This window comes from Pan troglodytes, chromosome 5, assembly GCF_028858775.2.
Source record: "Pan troglodytes isolate AG18354 chromosome 5, NHGRI_mPanTro3-v2.0_pri, whole genome shotgun sequence".
Taxonomy (NCBI): domain Eukaryota; kingdom Metazoa; phylum Chordata; class Mammalia; order Primates; family Hominidae; genus Pan; species Pan troglodytes.
This window is the reverse complement of record NC_072403.2, coordinates 144,620,201-144,643,950: the sequence shown is the minus strand read 5'-3', so window position 1 is coordinate 144,643,950 and position 23,750 is coordinate 144,620,201. Positions and strand designations below refer to the sequence as shown.

Sequence of the window (23,750 nt, the reverse complement as noted above, 5' to 3'; positions counted from 1 at the left end):
ATTGCTGAGTAGTATTCCATTGGGTGGCTATAAGACACAATGGAATACTACTTTATTTGTTACAAATAAAGCTGCTACGAACTTTCAGAAACAGGTTTTTTGTTTGTTTGTTTGTTTGTTTTTGCCAGGGGCGAGGGTAGAGGGTGGGATATGAAGCATAAGACTTCACTTCTCTGGAATAAATGCCCAGCAATACAACTGCTGAGTTGCGTGGTAATTGCATGATTAGTTTGTTTTCAACTAACTCATTTATTTTAGATAAGAAACTTGATTTTGACAATGAATATTAAATATCACGCATTAATGAAATATCTGGTCAGCCATGGTGGCTCAGGCCTATAATCCCAGCACTTTGGGAGGCCGAGGTGGGCGGATCACCTGAAGTCAGGAGTTCAGGACCAGCCTGGCAAAGATGGTGAAACTCCATCTCTACAAAAAAATACAAAAATTAGCCGGGCATGGTAATGCCAGCTACTCAGGAGGCTGAGGCAGGAGAATCACTTGAACCTGGGAGACGGAGGTTCCAGTGAGTTGAGATCACGCCACTACACTCCAGCCTGGGCGACAGAGCAAGACTCTGTCTCAAAATAAATAAATAAATAAATAAATAAGAAATATCCTATTTACTTATTTGTTTAATGATCAAGATTTAAAACGTCACAGATACCCTCTCTAACCTAGCTGGAAAAGATGTGGATAATAAATTCTTATATAGCCGATCAACTTTCATTAAGTGCAATTAATAATTGAGAAGTATCTCTACACATTCATATCAGAAGGAAATTACCCACAGGGTAGTCCCATGATACTCACCATTTGGGGAGGCTCAGACACAACATATTTACATGGAGAAGCTAAAATGTTATTTAAAGTATTAACGAAGGAAACTAAAGTCTGCATAGCCAATCTTCATTAAGAGCAGCTTGCAACTCCTAAATATTTGCAGTAGTTTCTTTCAGAAAACCTACAGCTGGACTTCTAATCCCAGCTTACTTATAGTTGAGTATTACAAGGGACCACCTAGGAAAGCACGATGTCATAACAAATTTTGACTTGTAGCTCAGTGCAATTTTATCATCAGTACTAAAACAATTCAGAGTGTATTTCATGTTGATGATAGGTCAACAATAGCATGCCAGACACAAAAAGCAGTATATTATATCATTTGTTTTTGTCAGTCAAGACAAAAATTGAATACCGAATCAATCAAGTAACATTATTGTATATTTCAAAAATGACAGCCATGAAATCAGTTATTGCATAAATACAGGTAGGTTTTTTTTTCTTTTAAGAGAATTAAAGCCAGTGTAGATAAATCTTTCATCTGAGAATAGTACTAATACCTTTTCTTCTCCCTATATTTTCAGAACTTTTGGCTATGATTATTTCTTCTATTGTTTTCTGTTCTATCACCATATTTATTGGTTGGCTTTTGTCTCTTTCGTTTTAGTTATCTGATAAAAATGCGAATGGCTTGGTGGTTCGTGTCTTGGTTGTTAGTGAGCTGGGTCCAGCTTGTAGTTCTGGAACACGATTTAGTGAGGGAGACAGGGATGTGAATTAGGAAGTAGGCAATCATCTCATGCAGTAAGACAGCTATGGCATTGGATCGTATGCTTGCTACTGCATCTTCTGGAAAAACAGTATTATTGCAGTAAAGCAACATTATTAATTGGAAAGAACTGCATGGGAAAGGAGGATCTGCCCACAGATTCTTCATTCATATAGCTGTGAGAATTAAGAATTTGTCTTAATAATAAATTTATTAAATTTATCTTTAACATCTTAAATTATCTTAATTTATCTTAAGATCTGCCCACAGCTTCTTCCTTCATATAGCTGTAGGAATTTATCATGACACAGCACTGAAAACTTTGGTGAGATGATTCAGAAGAGTGAGAATTTCCAACTGATATTGTGCATGAATTGATCTTTCCATATAAACAAACTCCATTCAGTAGAACTATGGCATACGACTCACATTTTAAGGTGTTTAAAAAATGCAGACAAATGCCAGACTTCCATTTTTCTGTTTTTGCGTGTAGTCACTGTGGTTAATGTTTTAGCCTACAAGAAACTGAAGAAACAGCTCATAAAGAATTTCTTCCCCTACTGGAGCCTCTACATTCCTGTCCTGTCAGCCTTCCCCAGAGGAAGGATAAGGAGGGTAAAGGAGGTGCTATGATCCTGCCCTGCCTCCATGCCTGGCTGCCACCCAGACAGGGAAAGGAGTAGAGCCATGATTCACTTTTCAGAGAGCTGCCAAGCTGTTTTCTAGAGTGGCTGTACCATCCTACATTCCCAACAGCAATGTGTGAGTAATCCAGTTACACAGCAGGTTGTTTAGCATGTTTTTTAAAAAATAGAATGGTGCATGAAATAGGTGGAGTGAAAGCTTTTTATCAGAAAGAGAATCTGTGGTACAAATGGAGGGAATGCCATCAAGATTGGCAAGTAGAAAGAGAATTTAAGTTCATAATTTTAGGAGAAACCATTCGGATCAGGTTGACCTGGAAGAGAGGAAACTTGAAAGACTTTGTGGAGACAGACAGAACAACGCAAACATAAAGAAGTAGACGCATTGACATTCTTTTAACAAGACAGTAACCAAGGACAGGCGGTTATGTCACCAAGGCCTGGGTAAAAGCTGCCTTGGGCATGGCTCTTGTAATAGGGCCTCCATCTTGTAGGAATGAAGCAATAGTAATAATAGCAAAAATTACTCAGCACGTATCACCATTGTGCAGATAGAGGAAACTGAGGCACAGAGAGGGCACAAAACTTGCTCATAGTCACATAGCTAGGAAGTGGCTCAATCCCAGGCATTCTGGCCCCAGAGTCCATGTCCATGTTAATTATTATTAGATACCACCATGACCCTTATAACTTACAGTGAGAAAAAAGCTCGCCATAACTAGATGCAGGACCATACACAATTTAGTTCTCTCTAATTTGAAGGACAGTCTAGAGTGGGATCTGTGTTACAGTAAAAGAATAATGTGCTAAAGAGAAAGACTATGACACGAATATGAGAGTCGACTTAGGCTTTGTAGGCTAGAGAATCTCCTGATTCTATTGCTGTGGTTCCTCTGCTGAGCTTGGTTCAGTAGAAATTGTGTCAATGCTCCTCACCTGTGTCATCTGGTCCATACAACTCCTTGAAAGAAAAGCTCAGGAATCAGAATTGCCAGGCTAGGATAAAATAGACACTCTTTCTCCTGGTGTCTGACTGAAGATGCAGCATCCTTGAACCAGCAGCTGCTGGGACTCCTCTCTGTCATCTCAAAGGGTACAGCCTACCCAGAAAGTGAAATCAAAACAGGAAGTCACCAGGGGTGACTGGAGGAGCAGAGGCCTTGGAAAGGAAAGCAGCTGAGATCCAGAGGAGTGGAAGGCTCCCCCTTGACTAAAGCTGTACGTAGTTATCTTGGGCTGCAAACATTATTTTTTCTTTGCTTCCTTGCTCACTGAAAATAAACAAGTGGCATTATTGGTGAATTGCTGTGACATTCTCATATTGATCAATAAGACATAAACTTTTCTATTTTTAATCTATCTTTTTATTTTTTTCATGTCTGAGATTTCCATGATATTTTCTTACCATACCCTTTCAAACGCATGTCTCTCCAACTGCCTACATAAATCAACGAGTGACTTGGATCCAGTTCCTGTGGATTTATTTCTGTGGTGACAGTCATCCCGACTTTACCAAAAGCTTTTAATTCAATCAAGAGAATTTTGAATTTTTTTAAAAGGACCAGCTGGTGAATGCAAGAAACTTTTGGCAGGGTTAATAGACTGGCATAGTGGGTGGAACTATGAGATTAATATTGTTAATATTTTATTTTAAGGAAGCAGGAGCTGTCGGAAAGTAGGGGAGGATGCTACTAACTCAAAGGGACTTCTGCAACTTCAACCCTAAGTTTCTGAGACAGGAAAACAGACATGTTGGTTGAACCATGTGAAATTACTTTTGCTAGGTCAAAAACAGTGATGATTGGCAATTTCATGTTGCACAAGCATTTCCATCTAGCAGTGCTTTCAGAGAATCCAAGGCTGTGATATATCATTACCTTCTCAGATTTGCTCTGATTTCAGCTGTGTTCATTAGCTATCTGAAGCATTGAACACCCATCCAACTCTAAAGCTGGAAGATTACCTCATCTGAATGAGACCTGGCCCCAAAAGATGGTTAAAGTTCAAGCTGGTTCTCTTCAAGGCAACCTTACGTTTTACAGGGCCTGACTCAGTCTCGCTAAAGCCATATGTAATACTCCAATGGTGTAGAGACAGAAACGTTTTTCTTTGCCATTAAGTACTTTTTTTGGATACAATATTGTACTTTTTTGGTATACAGTATTAAGAGAAACAGTTTTAACACTGGAGCCTGGCTTTTCTGTCTATTGTTGCTTCTTATTCTTATTTTGACGTGTCACCCTTGCTGCCTGTGAGAATGTCATTGATAATAATACATGATATTTCCCATTCTTTGTTTCTCAGTTCACTTGTCATTTTGCATTCAGGAGAAGGGACAGAACAGGAAGTCCAGCAGCCAGTGTCAGAGCCTGGAGCAGCTCCTCTCCTTCCTGGGGTTGAGTTCCTTGGTTTTCTTGTTTCGCCTTTGCTATCCCACTGCAGTTTTTCTACCACGCTGGGTTTAGCATGAATCAGGAGTTGATGCCCAGGTACCCTGTCAACCCCATTTCATTCCAGCAGTTCTTCAGCACGGTCATCCAAATAGACTAGAATTTTAATTGAACAACAGTAGTTCTGTGGGCCTAACAATGAAATAACATTAAGCAGTCAGGATATTATATTACTAAATAGTCACTCACTTTTGTTAATTATTGTCATCTGCATTGTAGTCTTACAGAGGACTTTCACATATCTTTAGGAGATAGAGCAGGTATGATTACCTAAACTTTTAGATGAGAAATAGAGGTCCAAAGAAGTGGTGCAAAGCAGAAACTACACCCCTATGCTTACTCTTGAGAAAGTGGGGAAAAAATGAGGTTTTTAAAATTAAAGACCTAAAACCTAGTCCAATTGAACATTATTCTAACAGATGATCAGATTCACAATTAGAAACAAATATTTGAGCTATTACTGTTTTTCGTTTATTTGTTTTTTTTTTATTTTTGAGACAGAGTCTCACTCTGTCACCCAGGCTGTAGTGCAATGGTGCGATCTCGGCTCACTGCAACCTCCGCCTCCCGGGTTCAAGCAATTCTCCCACCTCAGCCTCCTGAGTAGCTGGGATTACAGGCGTCTGCCACCATGCCCAGCTAGTTTTTGTATTTTTAGTAGAGACTGGGTTTCACTATGTCGGCCAGGCTGGGCTCGAACTCCTGACCTCAAATAATTGGCCCGCCTTGGCCTCCCAAAGTGCAGGGATTACAACCATGAGTCACTGCGCCCACCCAAATACTGTTTTTTTTTTTTTTTTTTATGGTGACTCTTTGACCAAATAATTTTTAATTGATTTTAACTTTTTACCCCTTTAGCTAAGTTCATTAATCCCAAAATGGCAAATTAGGAAGTAGGCTCTTTTAGCAGTGAATTACAATTAATCAATGTTCCCTGTGGCAAAATAACCTTACTTTATTTTATAACTCAGTTAAACTAAAAATTTTAATCTTTACCTGATCAATCACCTTTATGAAAAGTCAACTATTGAAACCGTATGTGCTGAATTTGGTTTTTTACTTCTGAAGATTTAAAACAATATCAATGACCTCTACGGCAAATATTTTCTTTACATCGCAGGGATTTTCCTATATTTAAATTGCTCCTTCATTTACTAACTTCTAATTCTTTTTTGCAATTACCTTTGTTACTCAAATTCTCAGTTTCAGTGAGACAATTTTTAGATGCTGCAAATAAAAAAACAAAGGAGGGAATTTAGTCATCTTGATTTTATATCAGAAGTGATTTTCCCTTTCCCTGTTAGCCAAACAAAAAATCTAAAACTCTAATCAACATCATTTCTATCTTTTACAGCCAAGGACAGAGAAAAACATCCAGATTTGGGAACACAATAACAGATATGATTGTCCCCACTTCTACTGCCAAAATTTTAAAACTGTTAACTCCTCCTCATCAGCTTACCTGACTACTTAAAAGCAAAAGAGTTAATTATTACTAATTGGTGATACTAGATCAATGAAGGTAGGTCATGGCCCAAATTGTACTTACGGAGATGGAAGAGCTTAGTTGTTTTTATTAGGCATCAACTGCATCAGAAATTTCATTAGCACTTAGCACATTTGCCTATGGTCTTCTTAAGGTGATCATTTTGAATTGGGTTCTTTAAAAGACATGAATGACTGGCTGCGGTGACTGACACCTATAATCTCAGCACTTTCAGAAGCCAAGGTGGGTGGATTGCTTGAGCTCGGGAGTTTGAAACAAGCCTGGGCAACATGGTGAAACTTCCTCTCTACAAAAAATAACAAAAATTAGCCTGACATGTTAGTGCGTACCTGGTGTTCCAGCTACTAGCGAGGCTGAGGTGGAAGGATCACTTGAGCCTGGGAGGTGGAGGCTGAAGTGAGCCATGATCATACCACTGCACTCAAGCCTGAGCAATAGAGCAAGACTCTGTCTCAAAACAAAAAAACAAAAAACAAAAAAACCCCAAAAGACACGAGTGTTCAGACACTCAGTTGCAGACATTAAAAGAGAGCACAGACACATGTGCTGTTTTGGGTATAAAGGAAAGACTCTGGAATTAGGAATGAGAAGCGAACATCCTGCTCTGTCGCTCTAGCTCTCTATGCCTCAGATTCCTATCCTGTAATAAGTGGGCATTTGGGTTACATGATTTCTAAACTCTAACAGCACTCATAATCTATTATATACCAATCACCTATGCTAATTTACTAATTATACACTAGATAGTATGGTTATATACTAACAGTCTATTATACAATCTGCTAAAAATTCATAAAAATATCTATCCCTTTACATTTTCCACAAAAGGGCTTGACCATTTTTCCTGAATTATTTTTAGTTTTCTGCTCTATAGAGATAAGAAAAGTTATTCCTTTAATAGAAACTTCTATTCAAAGCAGAAAATATGAGCAGATCATATTTATAGCCCCTAGGCCCCATTCTTAACAAAACATTTATCTCAGTATGAAGGAAAGCACAGAATAAACTTTGTTTAATCGTACCTACTCTTCTATGCTGTCTAAAAGCATTTCCGTGACTTTTACCAAAGGGCTGGATAAAAATAAAACAAATCCTTTATTTGGTAGGATTGGGCCTGGGGAAGGGAGAATATGAATGTCCTAAGAAGGCATCTGAGATCACATCCTGTATTTGTTGCTATTATTGTTTTTTTTTTTTTGAGACGGAGTTTCGCTCTGTCGCCCAGCCTGGAGCGCAATGGTGTGATCTCAGCTCACTGCAACCTCTGCCTCCTGGGTTCCAGCGATTCTCCTGCCTCAGCCTCCCGAGTAGCTGGGATTACAGGCGCCCACCACCACGACCAGCTACTTTTTGTGTTTTTAGTAGAGACGGGGTTTCACTATGTTGGCCAGGCTGGTCTTGAACTCCTGACCTCAGGTGATCTGCCTGCCTCGGCCTCCCAAAGTGCTAGGATTACAGGCATGAGCCACTGCACCTGGCCTGTTAGCATTGTTTTTAAACTCATTGTTGTTATTTGCTGCTAACAAAAATGTAAGTTACATCTTCTCCTTATTACAACACAGATGATCTTTATCACCAATCCTGGACTCTTCTCCTTCCCTGGCATCTTCCTCCAAAGCAGGGGGTGGGGAGGGAGGAAAAAGAAGGAGGAGAAGGAGTAGGAGGAGAAGGAGAAGTAGCGGGAGGAGGGGGAGGGAAGGGTGAAAGAGAGAAAGAAGGAAAGAAGTGGAGTCTCCTGAGGCCTGGGGCCCCTGAGCTGAGATTCCTCCTCTGGCCTAGGTGCCTCGGGGTATTGTTGCTGTAGGCACTAACTATACAGCAGTGAACAAACCAGACACAAAATCCTGCTTTTCTGGAGCACATGTTTTCAGTCCTTAATAGCAATAAGTAAGTCAGAGTGTAGATTTGGGTAAATTTTGTTATCAATATTGTCCTGTGTTACATTTTCTTAGTAGTAAGTATTTAATTTTATCCCCCCCCCCGTCTAAAAATAAACACAATGTAAGTGACTCAACAGAACCAAAAAAATTGTTGTCAATTTTTAAATTTAATAAATGAGATATTTGTTGGGATGTGATTTTTTTACACGAGAGTTAGTTATGAGTTTCTATTAAAAGCTGGAATTGTTCTATATTTGAATTTGGGTGTCTTTTGTAAATTCAATATTAAATCTTAATAGTACATGCTGTTCAATCCCTGTAATACTTTCTGATTGTCTTAAATGGACTGCAACTTTTCTTTCTTTAAAAGTGGTCAGATATATTGCGTTCTTAAGATTATAAAGTAGGCCAAGTGCAGTGGCTCACGCCTGTAATCCCAGCACTTTGAGAGGCTGAGGTGGATGGATCACAAGATCAGGAGTTTAAGACCAGCCTGGCCAATATTGTGAAACCCCGTCTCTACTAAAAATACAAAAATTAGCTGGACGTGCTGGCGCGCACCTGTAGTCCTAGCTGTTTCAGAGGCTGAAGAAGGGCAATCGCTTGAACCTGGGAGGTGGAAGTTGTAGTGAGCTGAGCTTGCGCCACTGCATTCCAGCCTGGGTGACAGAGCAAACTCCACCTCAAAAAAAAAAAAAAAAAAAAAAAAAGAAGAAGAAGAAGAAGAAGAAAAAAGATGATAAAGCAAAAGGTCAGTAACTGGCAGCCACATGTTATGCAAACATTCTCCCCTCTGTAAATACTACATGAATGTTATTTTTGCTTTCAGAAATCACTAAACGTTGGCCATGGTCTCTTCCTCTTTTCCAATCTCTGTGGCAGTTTTTGCCCTAATAACCCTGCAGGTTGGTACTCAGGACAGTTTTATAGCTGCAGTGTATGAACATGCTGTCATTTTGCCAAATAAAACAGAAACACCAGTTTCTCAGGAGGATGCCTTGAATCTCATGAACGAGAATATAGACATTCTGGAGACAGCGATCAAGCAGGCAGCTGAGCAGGTATTCTCTTATTTCTGTTAATCATAATGTATACGAGGGGCATGGGAGCTGGTGGAAGACGAGAGAGCTGAATAGTCTGTGTTGTACATGGAAAAATCATTTTTATTTCGCTTGTTTTGAACAGGGTGCTCGAATCATTGTGACTCCAGAAGATGCACTTTATGGATGGAAATTTACCAGGGAAACTGTTTTCCCTTATCTGGAGGATATCCCAGACCCTCAGGTGAACTGGATTCCGTGTCAAGACCCCCACAGGTATTTTAACTATCTTAGTCTTTTGTGCAAAAGTAACTCTCTAAAATGTGCACGTTCACCAAAGCAAAACGATTGCTCTTGAATTATCATATATGTGGTATATGTTATGGTTATATTTATCTCAACATTTGTCAGATTTTAAAAAATTGTACTTAGATACTATTTAACTATCTTTTGTGATTGAAAATCTTTATTAAATTTTGAGAAAATGTGTAAATAGGGTATTCCTGCAAGAAAAACTAAGGGAAGAGATCTCATATATACAAGTAGTAACTTAATTTCTGAAGTAGACAGTGGATTGTGTTAGGAATACATTCCAAAGCCTCTGCTGAAGGGACACCCTTTCAGTGTTATAGAGTCTCTCCATCCCAGAGTTGCTTCTTAGGCAGAAAGGCTTCACCATGTATTTTCAAGTGAATCATAAGACCTTATGCTTTGAAACTGCATTTTCCTAGGCTCACAAAGCTAATTTTCCTGGGAAAAGTTTATCTAGAAACCTTCTAATTATATTAAAAATCTGGGTCCTACTGTCATCCTGGAGGTGTCAACATGGCAGTTGCATGGACAAGTCTGGCATGAAAAGACAAAATTATATCTGGAGATAGAAAATCAAATGTCAGCATATAGATGGTGTTAAACACCATGATGAGTTCACCTGTGGAGTGAGTTAGAGAAGAGTTTAGGTATAAGGCTTGAGCCCTAGGAAATTCTAGTGTTTAGACTCGGAAGAAAACGAGGAATCAGCAGAAAAGTCGAAGAAGAGCAACCAATAAATAGGAAAATGAGAGGGTGGGTCCAATAAAGAAGTGAGGTGTTTCCAGAAGGAGGGGTAGTTAACTGTGCCAACTGCTGTTGAAAAGTTAAGATGAGATCAGGTAAAATGTGAGGGTCACTGCTGGCGTTAGTAAGAGTTTGGGTGATAGAGATAAAAGTCGGAGTGCTCTGAAAGAGAATGGGAGAGGAGGAACTGGCAACAGCAAGAGGGACTGATCTTTTGAGGAGTTTTGCTTTAAGAGAGAGATGAGGATTAAAGCAATATTTGGAAGGGCATGTTTGGAAGGGTCAAAAGAGGTTTCAATTTTATTTTTTAAAGATGGGAGGTACTAGAGGATATTTCATTGCTGATGGGATGTTTCAGTAGAGAGGAGACCCTTGATGAGGCAGGAGACCGAATAATGAATTTCTGGAGCGATAGAAACGGTGTGGGAAGTATTCATCAAGTGTATAATCATCTGTGGCTTTTAAAGTATGATATTTTTAGGCATAGTTTTTGTATTGACTTAAGTTCCACTTAAGTGGTTACAGTTGCTATCGTTTCCATATAAAGTGACTAAAATATTTTTTTAAAATTGAAATTCTTAATTATAATTTGGTTTAGATTTGGTCACACACCAGTACAAGCAAGACTCAGCTGCCTGGCCAAGGACAACTCTATCTATGTCTTGGCAAATTTGGGGGACAAAAAGCCATGTAATTCCCATGACTCCACATGTCCTCCTAATGGCTACTTTCAATACAATACCAATGTGGTGTATAATACAGAAGGAAAACTCGTGGCACGTTACCATAAGGTAAGAGAGAGGGACGGACGTGTAAAATGGAGCGTGTTGTGAGTGGTCAATGCTGGGTTTAGGAGTTTGAATTTCATTCCCTATATGATACAATATTACTAGAGGGTTTTTTTGTTTTGTTTTGTTTTTTGTTTTTTGAAAGTGGGCAATAAAGAAAATGACACTTTGGGCTGGGCGTGGAGGCTTATGCCTGTAAGCCCAGCACTTTGGGAGGCTGAGGCAGGTGGATCACTTGAGGCCACGAATTTGAGACCAGTCTGGCCAACACTGTGAAACCCCATCTCTACTAAAAAATACAAAAATTAGCTGGGCGTGATGGCACATGCCTGTAGTCCCAGCTATGTGGGAGGCTGAAGCAGGAGACTTGCTTGAACCCAGGAGGCGGAGGCTGCAGTGAGCCGAGATTGTGTCACTGCACTCCAGCCTGGGTGACAGAGGGAGACTCTCAAAAAAAAAAAAAAAAAGAAAGAAAAAAAAAGAAAAAAGAAAATGACACTTTGGAAAAAACTACTCAGAAAATCATGTAGGCAGAGAACTGTTAAAAAAAAAAAAGTGTCATGATGGTCCAGGATTGAGATAAACCTTTTGCACATATAAAACAAATAATTTTAACATAAAAAAAGATACTAAGGTGACTATAATCTGGGCACTGTTTCAATAATTTTATATTTTTTTAGAGACAGGGTCTCACTGTTGCCCAGAGTGGAGTGCAGTGGAGCCATCATGGCTCACTGTTAACCTCAAACTCCCGGCTCTAGCGATCCTCCTGCCTCAGCCTCCCAAGTAGCTGAGACTGTAGGCATGTGCCACCATGCTAATTTTTAAATATTTTTTGGAGACAGAGTCTCACTATATTGCCCAGGCTGTCTTTGAACTCTTCACCTCAAGCAGTCCTCCCACCTTGGCCTCCCAAAATGCTGAGATTAGAGGCATGAGCCACTGAGCACAGCCATAATCTAAATACTATTTAATATCGAAATGGTATAAAGATGTTTCAAAATTGTATGAATCAGCTTCGCATAAGTTAATTTGTTATCAAACCACAAAATACCTTATTTTCTACACCAGCTAATTTAATTACCATCTTATAGATTTAAGATCAAACCATAAAATGTTTACTTTAAATTCTGAATTGAAAAAAGGAATCAAATAACCTTTAAGTCATAATTTTATACTAAACTAGCTAGAGAAAGAAGGCTGGCCTTTTAAATGGATATGTGTGATGTACAGGCAGTATGAATGTCCCTTCTCCACACCCAGATATTTTCTAAGCATCTTAAATTGTAGCCTCAGAATCTTTGGGGTGGAGAAATTATCTCCTGGCAGTCTCAGTCAAAATATAAATATTAATTAAGAGGAGGGGTGTTAAACCAATGGTTTTCAAATGATTTCAATCATGGACCCCTATTGGAAAAAATCGTTAACATAAGTCCTCAATATATGTATTTTTGTGTGTGTATTTATAAAGTACAACAATTTCAAAACGCTTTCTTCGTAATTTTGTGGATTTTGACAGCTTCTTTTCATATATATCACTGCACTTCACTTTCTTCTTAAAATGTGTCTCATAGTAAAAATAGAAAGGTCAGTGCTTCCATTTTCTTGCTTGGGAGATTGTTTGCATTATTTATATTATCTTTCAATGCAGTTTATTTGCAGTAATCATTTGAAGCTATTCTGCCATTCTGTAAATGTGCAGGATGGCACAGTGCACTGAATGTGGACAAACTAGCAAGGAACCTGCAGTCACCCTGTCTAAGTTGAGAGGCTCTCACTCTTCCCTGCCTCAGGGACCGTTTGTAACCCATGACCTCTGACGTATATGAACCTAATGAAAATACTTTTGTTGATCAATTCCTTTTTTTTTTTTTTTTTTTTTTTTTTTTTTAGGCAGAGTCTGGCTCTGTCATCCAGGCTGGAGTGCAGTGGCACGATCTCAGCTCACTGCAACCTCTGACTCCCAGGTTCAACCCATTCTCCTGCCTCAGCCTCCTGAGTAGCTGGGATTACAGGTGCATACCACCACACCCGGCTAATTTTTGGATTTTTTAGTAGAGATGGGGTTTCTCCATGTTGGCCAGGCTGGTCTTGAGCTCCTGGCCTCAAGTTATCCGCCTGCCTTGGCCTCCCAAAGTGCTGGGATTACAGGCATGAGCCACCTTGCCTGGCCTGTCAATTCTTAAAATAGTAGTAAAGCTCAATTTCTTTTCTATTTTTTAGATATTTTTTCTACACTGCAGACCATTTTATTAACTGTTGATTCCATTTATTATATTAGACTAAGTTTTTTTTGAGTTTACCTAGAAGGAATCAGGGAATTAAATACATTTCTTTCTATGGTAATTTTGAAAGGTGGGCAAGAGTCACTGAGATTACTTTGGATGGGACACTAAAGAGAGAGATGACATCTCTCACCTGACTCACAGGTATTTATTATGCATCTATTAATATTACGTTTCTAGGCACCAAGGATTCAAAGAAGAATAATGCATGTTTTTTAACTTTTAAGAAGCTTATAGGGCCAGGCGCTGTGGTTCATTCCTGTAATCCCAGCACTTTGGGAGGCCCAGGTGGGTGGATCATGAGGTCAGGAGATTGAGATCATCCTGGCTGACACGGTGAAACCCCGTCTCTACTAAAAATACGAAAAAATTAGCCGGTCATAGTGGCACGTGCCTGTAATCCCAGCTACTCGCTTGAACTCAGGAGGTGGAGGTTGCAGTGAGCCGAAATCATGCCACTGCACTCCAGCCTGGGTGATAGAGCGAGGCTCCGTCTCAGAAAAATAAAATTAAATTAAATTTTAAAAAAGCTTACAGACTTTGGGGTTTATGGGGGGGTATTTGGCTCTTAACTGAGAGAGAGGGAAAGAGAGAGAAGGGAGAGAGAGGAGATGAGAGAGATGCTATGGACGTATGTTACATATTCCTCCACATTTTCCTTAGAAATTTACTTCCAATTGCCAGATTTATCCGCTTCCTAGGAGATTCCCTGCAGTTGACCATAGCCAAATCTGTTACCAACTTGGAGGGTTTTTATGAGTCATTCCTTCAACAAACAAGGTTTTACTGGTTTTCTCCTAACCATTTGTTGTAGTACCACCTGTACTCTGAGCCTCAGTTTAACGTCCCTGAAAAGCCGGAGTTGGTGACTTTCAACACTGCATTTGGAAGGTTTGGCATTTTCACGTGCTTTGATATTTTCTTTTATGATCCTGGTGTTACCCTGGTGAAAGATTTCCATGTGGACACCATACTGTTTCCCACAGCTTGGATGAACGTTTTGCCCCTTTTGACAGCTATTGAATTCCATTCAGCTTGGGCAATGGGAATGGGAGTTAATCTTCTTGTGGCCAACACACATCATGTCAGCCTAAATATGACAGGTAATTCATGACCAGGTTAGGTTTCATCTTATATTTTTAAGTGCAGAGAAATGAATGCCTCAGTTATGACTTGTATTAATTTTTTGCTTGTTGGAAATTCTTACTGTGTTTGTCATAGTTTCACAATAGAAAAAAAAAGCTAGCACTTGATTATAAGCTATGGTTATACTAAGACCTTTATGTGTATTATTCATTTAATTATTACAATAATTATATGAGATAGATAGTGTCATCCCAATTTTGCAGATGAGAAAATTGACATACAGAGAGTGCAAGTAATTTGCCAAATGCTACCCAGCTACTACTTTCCTCAGTGGCCATGGAAGCCTCTATATCTTGCCCTTTGTCTCCTCATACGGCTGCATGGCATATCCTCATGACATGGCTGCTGTCTTCCTCTAGAGCAATTAATGAGAGGGGACAAGAGAGAAAAGGGAAGAAGCCACATTGCTATTTATGACTAGTTACCCACCATCACTTCTGCCATGTTCTATTCATTGGAAGTGAGTCACTAAGTCCAGCCCCTCTTCAAGGGGGAAAGGAATTAGATCCTCCCACCGGAAAGAAGAATTTTAAGGAATTTTTGGATATATTTGAAAACCACCACAATGAGGAATAGGGGAGAATTTTTATTCCCTTTCCCCACCTTTCAGGAACTCCTGACTACAAAGATTTTTGTAGTTGGTTTAATTTTCCATAGTGCTAATAAATAATGCTATTATATTTAAGGTTTAATTGAAATGAGACCAAGGAATGTTAATTTTAATCTCTTCCATTAGAGAATATAAGTAGTTAGGTGTTCAGTGCAATTAGAAACATGTATCCTCTCTCATCATGACTAATATGGTGGCGTGATCACATGCCCAATTCTGATGGGGAAATTGGCAGTTTTGGTTTTTTTGTGTGTGTTGTTGTTTTTAGAAGACTTGTCTTTTATTCACAGGAAGTGGTATTTATGCACCAAATGGTCCCAAAGTGTATCATTATGACATGAAGACAGAGTTGGGAAAACTTCTCCTTTCGGAGGTGGATTCACATCCCCTATCCTCGCTTGCCTACCCAACAGCTGTGAATTGGAATGCCTACGCCACCACCATCAAACCATTTCCAGTACAGAAAAACACTTTCAGGGGATTTATTTCCAGGGATGGGTTCAACTTCACAGAACTTTTTGAAAATGCAGGAAATCTTACAGTCTGTCAAAAGGAGCTTTGCTGTCATTTAAGCTACAGAATGTTACAAAAAGAAGAGAATGAAGTGTACGTTCTAGGAGCTTTTACAGGATTACATGGCCGAAGGAGAAGAGAGTACTGGCAGGTAATTTCAGTTCAAATGAAAGGGCGTTCAAGTGAAAGGTAAATTCCAGGTTAACTTTTTATATTTGTTCCAGAAAACCAGGTGCTTTTCCTTGGCTTGACTCCATGCATTGATGGCAACACACACACACACACACAACACACACACACACGTGCATTTATACACGTACATACACTGGGATAAAATATTTACAATGGGAATTAAGTATAATCTTATTGCTTGCTTTAAGCATATTTTAAAAATTATTAACCTAACCATGATGAGTTTCGATTTGACTAATAAACCAGCCTACTGTGGAGAACATCAAGAAGACTTCCTTAAGTGGGTTTGCCAACATATCTAAATTATAAACAGTCTTATTTTCACTTGCAAAACTAACAGTAAATAGAGATACTTATTTTATTTTAGTTTCTCTTCTAATCAGATGTCCTGGTTTTTGTATAGCTTTCTTTTTCTTTTCTTTTTCTTTTTTTTTTTTTTTGAGACAGAGTTTCACTCTGTCACCCTGGCTAGAGTGCAGTAGCATGATCTCGGCTCACTACAACCTCTGCCTCCCAGGTTCAAGCGATTCTCATGCCTCAGCCTCCTGGGACTACAGGCGTGTACCACCACACCTGGAAAAAAAAATATATATATATATATATATACACACACACATATACAAAATATTTTTAGTAGAGACAGGGTTTCACCATGTTGGCTAGGCTGGTCTCCAACTCCTCACCTCTGCTGATCCGACTGCCTCGGCCTCCCAAATTGCTGGGATAACATGTGTGAACCACCACACCTGGCCTTGTATTGCTTTCAAATGACAAATTTTAAAGATGAAACTTTTTATAGACTGTTGGCTCTGAATTTGTATTTTCCTATTATACTCCATGTCCCACTGCCTTCTTCTAAAGAAAAGGATTGGGAAGAGAGGTGAGATTAAAGGGTGGAAAAAATTTTAATATCCTTTCAGCTTCAGTACTCTTCAGTACTATTGTTGCCCAAAGATCTCCACTTCATTGAGCTCAATGCCATCATCTGACATAGCAAACTAATGGTTTAACTCTAATTCTAAACTGACTTCTTTCTCTTAATCCACTTGTTATTTAGGAAGTGGGTTGATTCTCAAGTCACTGGCCATTTTTAATAAAGCAGTTAATTATAAGAAACATGATCCAAATCCTTTTCCAGAGAAAGATAATGTTTGCTTCGCTGTGGTTATAAACTAAGGCAACATTTCTGGTACGAGTAACTTCAATGTAAGGCATTGCGTTTTATCTGCGTTTGTTCCACATAGGTCTGCACAATGCTGAAGTGCAAAACTACTAATTTGACAACTTGTGGACGGCCAGTAGAAACTGCTTCTACAAGATTTGAAATGTTCTCCCTCAGTGGCACATTTGGAACAGAGTATGTTTTTCCTGAAGTGCTACTTACCGAAATTCATCTGTCACCTGGAAAATTTGAGGTAAGAGGACTTTTATAAGAGTATTTTCATTTTATATGTTCTCTGAAGTCAAGTAAAACAAGCTATAGCCACTCTGCCAGTTAACTTCTGCTGTGTAACAAATTTCCTCAAAACCATTTCTTTAGCCCTGGTTCCGTGGGTTGGCAATTTGAACTTGGTGTAGGTAGGCTGTTTTTCTGGTCTGAGATAGGCTCAGTTGACGTTGGCTGGGCTCATTGTGTCTGCCATTGGCTAGTGGGTTGATTAGGACTGACCAGTTTGTGATTGCCTTGTCCTGGACAGCTGGGATTATTAAGGCCATCTCTCCCCGTGGTCTCTCATCTTTCAGCAAACCTGAGCTTGTTCACATGTTAGCTGAATGAGTCCAGGAGCATCAAGAGAAAAAAAAATCTTTGAAAGTTCTTTGCAAATCTCTGCTTGCACCGTGTTTGCAAATGTTGCATCAACACAGGAAGTTACATGAGCAGTGGTGATTCAAGTGGTAGAGAAATAAAGAACTCAGACCTCTCAATGGGAAGAGCTATAAAATCGCACGGCAAAAGGACATGGGTCAAGGAGGGGAAAATATTGTGATCATTTTTTCAATTTATAACAACTAATTATAAAATGATGATACTTCATTGGAAGAACATAATAAAGAACATACCTAGAACTGTGAATCTGAGATACCATTCATTGAAGAATGTTTGTTTATAGATTTTTAATTTCCTTTTGTCACTAGTGAAGACAAACAGAAAATCAGATGTTTATTTCACATTTTTTTTTTTTAAACAGAGTCTTGCTCTGTCACCCAGGTTAGAGTGCAGTGGCATGATCATAGCTCACTGAAGCCTCAAACTCCTGGGCTCAAGCAATCCTCCTGCCTCAGCCTCCTGAGTAGCTAGGATTTAAAGGCATGCGCCACTGCACCCAGCATTTGTTCATAAATTACAGTGGCTGTAGCTAATTAATTCACAAATTAAGCTGGCTTCAAATTAGAATTATGACTCTGCAGGCTTATATCTGCTAATATACAACACTTGCACACATGCACATACACGCATACATACACATATTCCAGTGGTTTGAATATTAATGTCTTCCCTGAATTGTGGCAAACAGTGGCAGGGTTTCAGTAACTAGGGTGAAATCATTGCATATCCTATAAAATAGGGTCCAAGTTAATTCAATCAAGGCATCAAGTAAGGAAGTCTTTAAAATTGCAGATTGCTTATGGTCACGTATCTGTATCTGCTGTGTTATCAGAGTGGAATATATCATACTTATAAAAATACTTAATTCTGTGAAACCAACAATTTAACATACAGTGTAACCTTAAGGCCATAAAATCCAAAGATCAGGAATCCTTTGCTGCCATAGAACCTGTTTAGGTAGAATCTCATGAGCAAATTGAGGCTGGAATAAAAGCTGAAGTGCCAACTACAGAAAATCATGATTAAATCTATAGCAAGGAGTCTGGGGCTAAAATCCAGTAGCTAAAAGGTGGCTGGACTGACATAAATATCTATCTGAGATCACTTCAAGGAAGTGAGAGAGAGAAATCAGGGTCACCAAGGTAAACTTAGGAGGACATAGGGTCTAGCCATATTGATGCATTATATTCTGTAAGCCTGAAGATTTAAACTGAGCACACAATCTAATTTTCTGGTACTACTTTGCCACTTTTTCCATGTCTTGTACTCATAGAAATCTATCTCTTTGAGGAATTGTCCCAAAGTAGGACTGAACATTTACCTGATGAAACTACTTCATCCATGGGAGAAGGACAAAAAAATGCTAGAGTTTTCCAAACTAGGTTAAAGGTCCAAAGCCAGAAATACCATTTCACTCTTACTCTGAACCACATAAGTGTTTGAAGGTGGATGGTGATAGTGCATGAAGAGTTGGAGAACGTAAATAATTTATTCTATTACTACTTCCTTTCTTTGTTTTAAAAATATCATCCCAAATGGCTTCAGGCAGTTAAGAAGAGTTAGAGAATACATGAGAGAATACAAGAGAATACATGTTTAAATGCTTAACTCCATAGTATTTGTACATCTCAACTCTTAAACATTTTTTAAAATTATTTTTAATTATTATTATTATTTGAGATGGCGTCTCGCTGTGTTGCCCAGACTGGAGTGCAGTGGTGCGATCTCAGCTCACTGCAAACTCTGTCTCTTGAGTTCAAGCGATTCTCCTGCCTCAGCCTCATAAGTAGCTGGGACTACAGGTGCATGCCACCACGCCCAGCTACTTTTTGTATTTTTAGTGGAGATGGGGTTTCACCATATTGGCCAGGCTGGTCTCGAACTCCTAACATCTAGTGATCTGCCACCTCGACCTCCCAAAGTTCTGGAATTACAGGCATGAGCCACCATGCCCGGCCTTGTTTTTAATTTTTGTGGGTACATAGTAGGTGTATATATTTATGGGTTACAGGAGATATTTTGATACAGACATGCAATGTGTAATAATCACATTAGGGTAAATGTGGTATCAGTAGGTCTCAACTTTTAATGATTCTGTGAACTTGTCATGCTGTATCCCATCTCTGGTTCCTTCTTAGATGGAAGGAAGGAGGGAAGGGGGCATAGCACCTACCGTTTAAATTGGGCACCTGTAGTCATCATTTGGATCTTGTCTTACCTGCTCCAGACCATTTGCAGAAGAAGGAAATGAGATATAGATTGTATTACACCAAAAAAGATATGAAAGAGCCATGTGACAGCTGGCAGGGAGGGTCTTTGGAATTGTAGTCCCTTGGAGGGAACATCATGGTGAGGGTGAGGCAGGTCTTTATTTTATAAGTGTAGATTCTCTGTGGCATGACTTTCACTGAAGTTCATCAGGTTCTAAGGAACAGATACTAATCAAATTTGCAAGATAGATAAGCAAGAACACCAACTTGTTATTTTAAAAAATAGGTTCCCTTAGCTGGGAACAATGAACTGTATGTCAAGGAGACTCTTCATTGGCAAATCCTCTCAAAAGTACAAATGATAGATCAGTTTGTTTTGTGAGTGCAGAATTAAAACAAAAGGAGTTGGGCATTCTTGGAAAAGATTTCCAAGAACCCACGGAAGCCTGAGGCAATGTGATTCTTCTCTTTAGGGCTGGTGATCTAAAGACCATGTAGGATCAAGGTGCCCACTTTCCTCAAAAAGAGCCAAAAAAAAGTCCAATAACCCATTCTTGGTTTTTTTAGTGCTTCTTTTCTCTAGAGACCTTGCAGGGCATGGCTCTTCTGTGAATATGTTGTTTCTAGAGAGAGCAGTCAGAATATTGAAGATGACAAATGTTTTACATCAGTCACGTTCATTATGGCTTCTTGAGTAGTTTCTCAGTTCTGTTGATGGATGCACACTCTCTCCGTAGATATTTACACGTTATCTTAGAGGATCACTATTGCAGAGATTTCAACACACTTGTTGTGTATCCTCAACCCCCACCACCACTTTAGTTTTATGTTAAAAGGGTGGTGTTACCCACCATGCCCACAAATGTGGAAACATCTTGCTTTAGCACCTTAGGCAACTCTGGTGTATTGTCAGAAGCACTGGCAGAGTCTGTTCTCTGTAACTAACTAGTTAGATAACCTTGGGAAAGTCACTTAACCTCTGAATTTCCTACTCATAGAAGAGAATATTTTCCTCACTGATTTGGTGAGGATCAAATATGATAATGCATGTGAAGGCACTTTGTGACTGGTGAAGTACAATCATTATCTTCTGGGATATTTAGTCATTTTCTCCTTCCAGTTGTAAAGCATCTATTTTCCTAATTTTCAATTTCTTCTCCACTCCAACTAATTTCCCAATTTTAAATTTCTTCTCCATTCCAACTCCATTTCCACAACTAATGGGTTCATTTTCTTTTATTCTTGTTCTGTTTATTGACTGTCTATGCATGTTTCCTTCTGTTCTTGTTCAATTGCTTTGTACGCATTCCTCTCTTACGAAAACTCCACTGTGGCTTCAGGCTAGATCTAGTCATTAATGCCTTTCACAGTCTGATCTCCACCTTCCTCTGATCATATTCCTTCTTCTCTTCTTCACCAATCTTCAGCGCTAGCCAGTGGTGTGATGTAACTTTAAACAATTCCTTCTCTGAGGTAGAAAACAAAAAGCCCTGACTTATGGAATTTGCCAATTTTCATTGTGTCAATATTCCCACCATGATCCCACCAGCTTCAAGAATGGATCTGTTGGCAGAGTTTGATAGCTCACACCTGTAATCCCAGCACTTTGGGAGGTTGAATTGGGAGGACCATTTGAGGCCAGGAGTTCGAGAACAGCCTGGGCAACATGGTGAAGCCCTGTCTCTACTAAAAATACAAAAATTAGCTGGGCTTGGTGGCACGCCCCTGTAATCCCAGCTACTGGGGAGCTTGAGGCAGGAGAATCACTTGAACCCAGCAGGCAGAGGTTGCAGTGAGCCAAGATCATGCCACTGCACTCCAGCCTGGGTGACAGAGCGAGACTCCATCTCAAAAAAGGCAGAAAAAAAAGAATGGCTGTGTTTAACAGCCAGCTGTCCAATTTCCTGGAAATTTAACAATCTGTTCTCATGAGCCTGTGCACCACTAGCTCCAGCACACCACTGGTTTTAACCAATCTAGAATGAGAACTCACATTGCCTTGATCTGTCACACACACTTTTGTCTCAGAATGAGCCTTTGCTGTTTCAATGTCCACTTCCCACAATGTCTTCCGCCATACAGCCCTTGAAAGAAATTCCTAACAGCTTGAGTTTTTGGCAGCTTGTGTCCCACTCCGTCAAACAGACCAGTTCAATTTTTTTTTTCTCAGACCTCCTAGCACTTACCTGTTCTCTTCTCTGATACACTGATAAACTGATTTCTCTCTTTATGTTTAGAATCCGCTCCATTTCACCATTAGCTCTTTAGCTTCTTGAGGGAAGGATGTGATGTATACCTCTCTGGTTCCTGATTGTCTTGCACATAATCGAACTCAATGAATTGCTGCTGCTGATTTTGACTTTCCATTAATGGTTACATTTGATTGTTGAAACTAAAATCTTGGGCCCTCTTGAATTGCTCTACTCTTCATTATATAGTAAATGGCTGTCCCCTGCCTGGCCTACTTGCTGCATCCTCCTAAATCAGAAATGATTTGACTATACATTATATCTAGGATGGTTTCAAAATGATTAATTTGCTTTTAACTTGTATGTTAAGAAAGCTGACTGTACTTTTCCCACCTTTTCTTTAGGTGCTGAAAGATGGGCGTTTGGTAAACAAGAATGGATCATCTGGGCCTATACTAACAGTGTCACTCTTTGGGAGGTGGTACACAAAGGACTCACTTTACAGCTCATGTGGGACCAGCAATTCAGCAATAACTTACCTGCTAATATTCATATTATTAATGATCATAGCTTTGCAAAATATTGTAATGTTATAGGGCGTCTCTTTATCACTCAGCTTCTGCATCATATACTTGGCTGAATGTGTTTATCGGCTTCCCAAGTTTACTAAGAAACTTTGAAGGGCTATTTTAGTAGTATAGACCAGTGAGTCCTAAATATTTTTTCTCATCAATAATTATTTTTTAAGTATTATGATAATGTTGTCCATTTTTTTGGCTACTCTGAAATGTTGCAGTGTGGAACAATGGAAAGAGCCTGGGTGTTTGGGTCAGATAAATGAAGATCAAACTCCAGCTCCAGCCTCATTTGCTTGAGACTTTGTGTGTATGGGGGACTTGTATGTATGGGAGTGAGGAGTTTCAGGGCCATTGCAAACATAGCTGTGCCCTTGAAGAGAATAGTAATGATGGGAATTTAGAGGTTTATGACTGAATTCCCTTTGACATTAAAGACAATTTGAATTCACCTAGTTTTCTGTGCTAATGTTTATCAGGAGATTTACTTTCCAATCAAAAGGCAATGTCGACATTTATTTCTCAAATACAAAACTATAGTGAACGTAGTTTTGAGTGCTAGAAGAAATGACGGCTATTCCAAGTTCATATCAAAGGAGACCTGACCCAGGGCACTCATAGCCCCAACTGTCCCACCTTAAGGCTATGGCATAATTTAACAGGCAGAAATCTCATAACACAAAGACCATGACAGTTAAAAGTTACACTATTTTCAGCATTTGGTTGACTTTTTACAAAATACACATATTCCATGCTACTTGAAGTAAACTAGTATATTTGTTATTGATCATTTAATTCAGATACTCTTAAAATTAAAGAACTGATTTTGAATTTTCAGATTTATTTTCTGATTTTTATCTCCCAAAGTATTTTTAAGTTCAATACTTTTACATAAAAAAACACAATTGAAGCATTTATCTTTTGTTTTTACATATTGTCATAAACCTACTTATGGATTTGATTTTAAAATTCTACTAAAATACACTAGAAAAGTAAGATTTCTTTTATAATCTCGTGGTTAGTATTAAGAGAAGAAATATGGAAGTTAAGCCACACTTTGTATTTAATTTTGAGAAGAGCATACATATTCCCTATGTTCAGCATTGGGACATCAAAGATGGCAATTTTAAAGCTGTAATGAATGTGTATTTGTGTATATAGTCCAAATCATATAATCATCAAAGTTTTATGTTCTTTTTTCTTTTTCTTTTTTTTTTTTTTTTGAGACAGAGTCTCACTCTGTCACCCAAGCTGGAGTGCAATGGTGGGAGTTCAGCTCATTGCA

At 39.0% G+C, this 23,750-nt stretch overlaps 1 protein-coding gene across 3 annotated transcripts; it reads left to right on the top strand.

Annotated features, from left to right (window-relative positions):
• Positions 1-8,304: 8,304 nt before the first annotated feature.
• On the top strand, positions 8,305-22,916 carry VNN2 (vanin 2). Of its 3 annotated transcripts, XM_016956312.3 has the most exons (8): positions 8,305-8,784; positions 8,916-9,094; positions 9,219-9,349; positions 10,728-10,920; positions 14,017-14,305; positions 15,249-15,622; positions 16,908-17,078; positions 22,295-22,916. In XM_016956312.3, the coding sequence occupies exons 2-8, from the start codon at positions 9,041-9,043 to the stop codon at positions 22,484-22,486; spliced, it is 1,404 nt and encodes a 467-aa protein (XP_016811801.2). In that variant the 5' UTR covers positions 8,305-8,784; positions 8,916-9,040; the 3' UTR covers positions 22,487-22,916. The 3 variants fall into 3 exon arrangements, with proteins under 3 accessions (XP_016811801.2, XP_063669568.1, XP_016811800.2); XM_016956311.3 differs by lacking the exon at positions 8,305-8,784 and having other exon boundaries at positions 8,797-9,094; XM_063813498.1 differs by lacking the exons at positions 8,305-8,784; positions 22,295-22,916 and having other exon boundaries at positions 8,793-9,094; positions 15,249-15,660; positions 16,908-17,049.
• The last annotated feature ends 834 nt before the right edge of the window (positions 22,917-23,750 follow it).

What these genes read in the sequence shown, in the direction of transcription:
- VNN2 (XM_016956311.3), top strand. Translation starts at nt 8,882, where the DNA reads ATGGTCTCTTCCTCTTTTCCAATCTCTGTGGCAGTTTTTGCCCTAATA. An exon ending in GGAGAAGAGAGTACTGGCAG is followed by an intron (nt 15,623 to 16,907) that starts GTAATTTCAGTT and finishes TGTTCCACATAG; the next exon opens with GTCTGCACAATGCTGAAGTG. An exon ending in TGTCACCTGGAAAATTTGAG is followed by an intron (nt 17,079 to 22,294) that starts GTAAGAGGACTT and finishes CCTTTTCTTTAG; the next exon opens with GTGCTGAAAGATGGGCGTTT.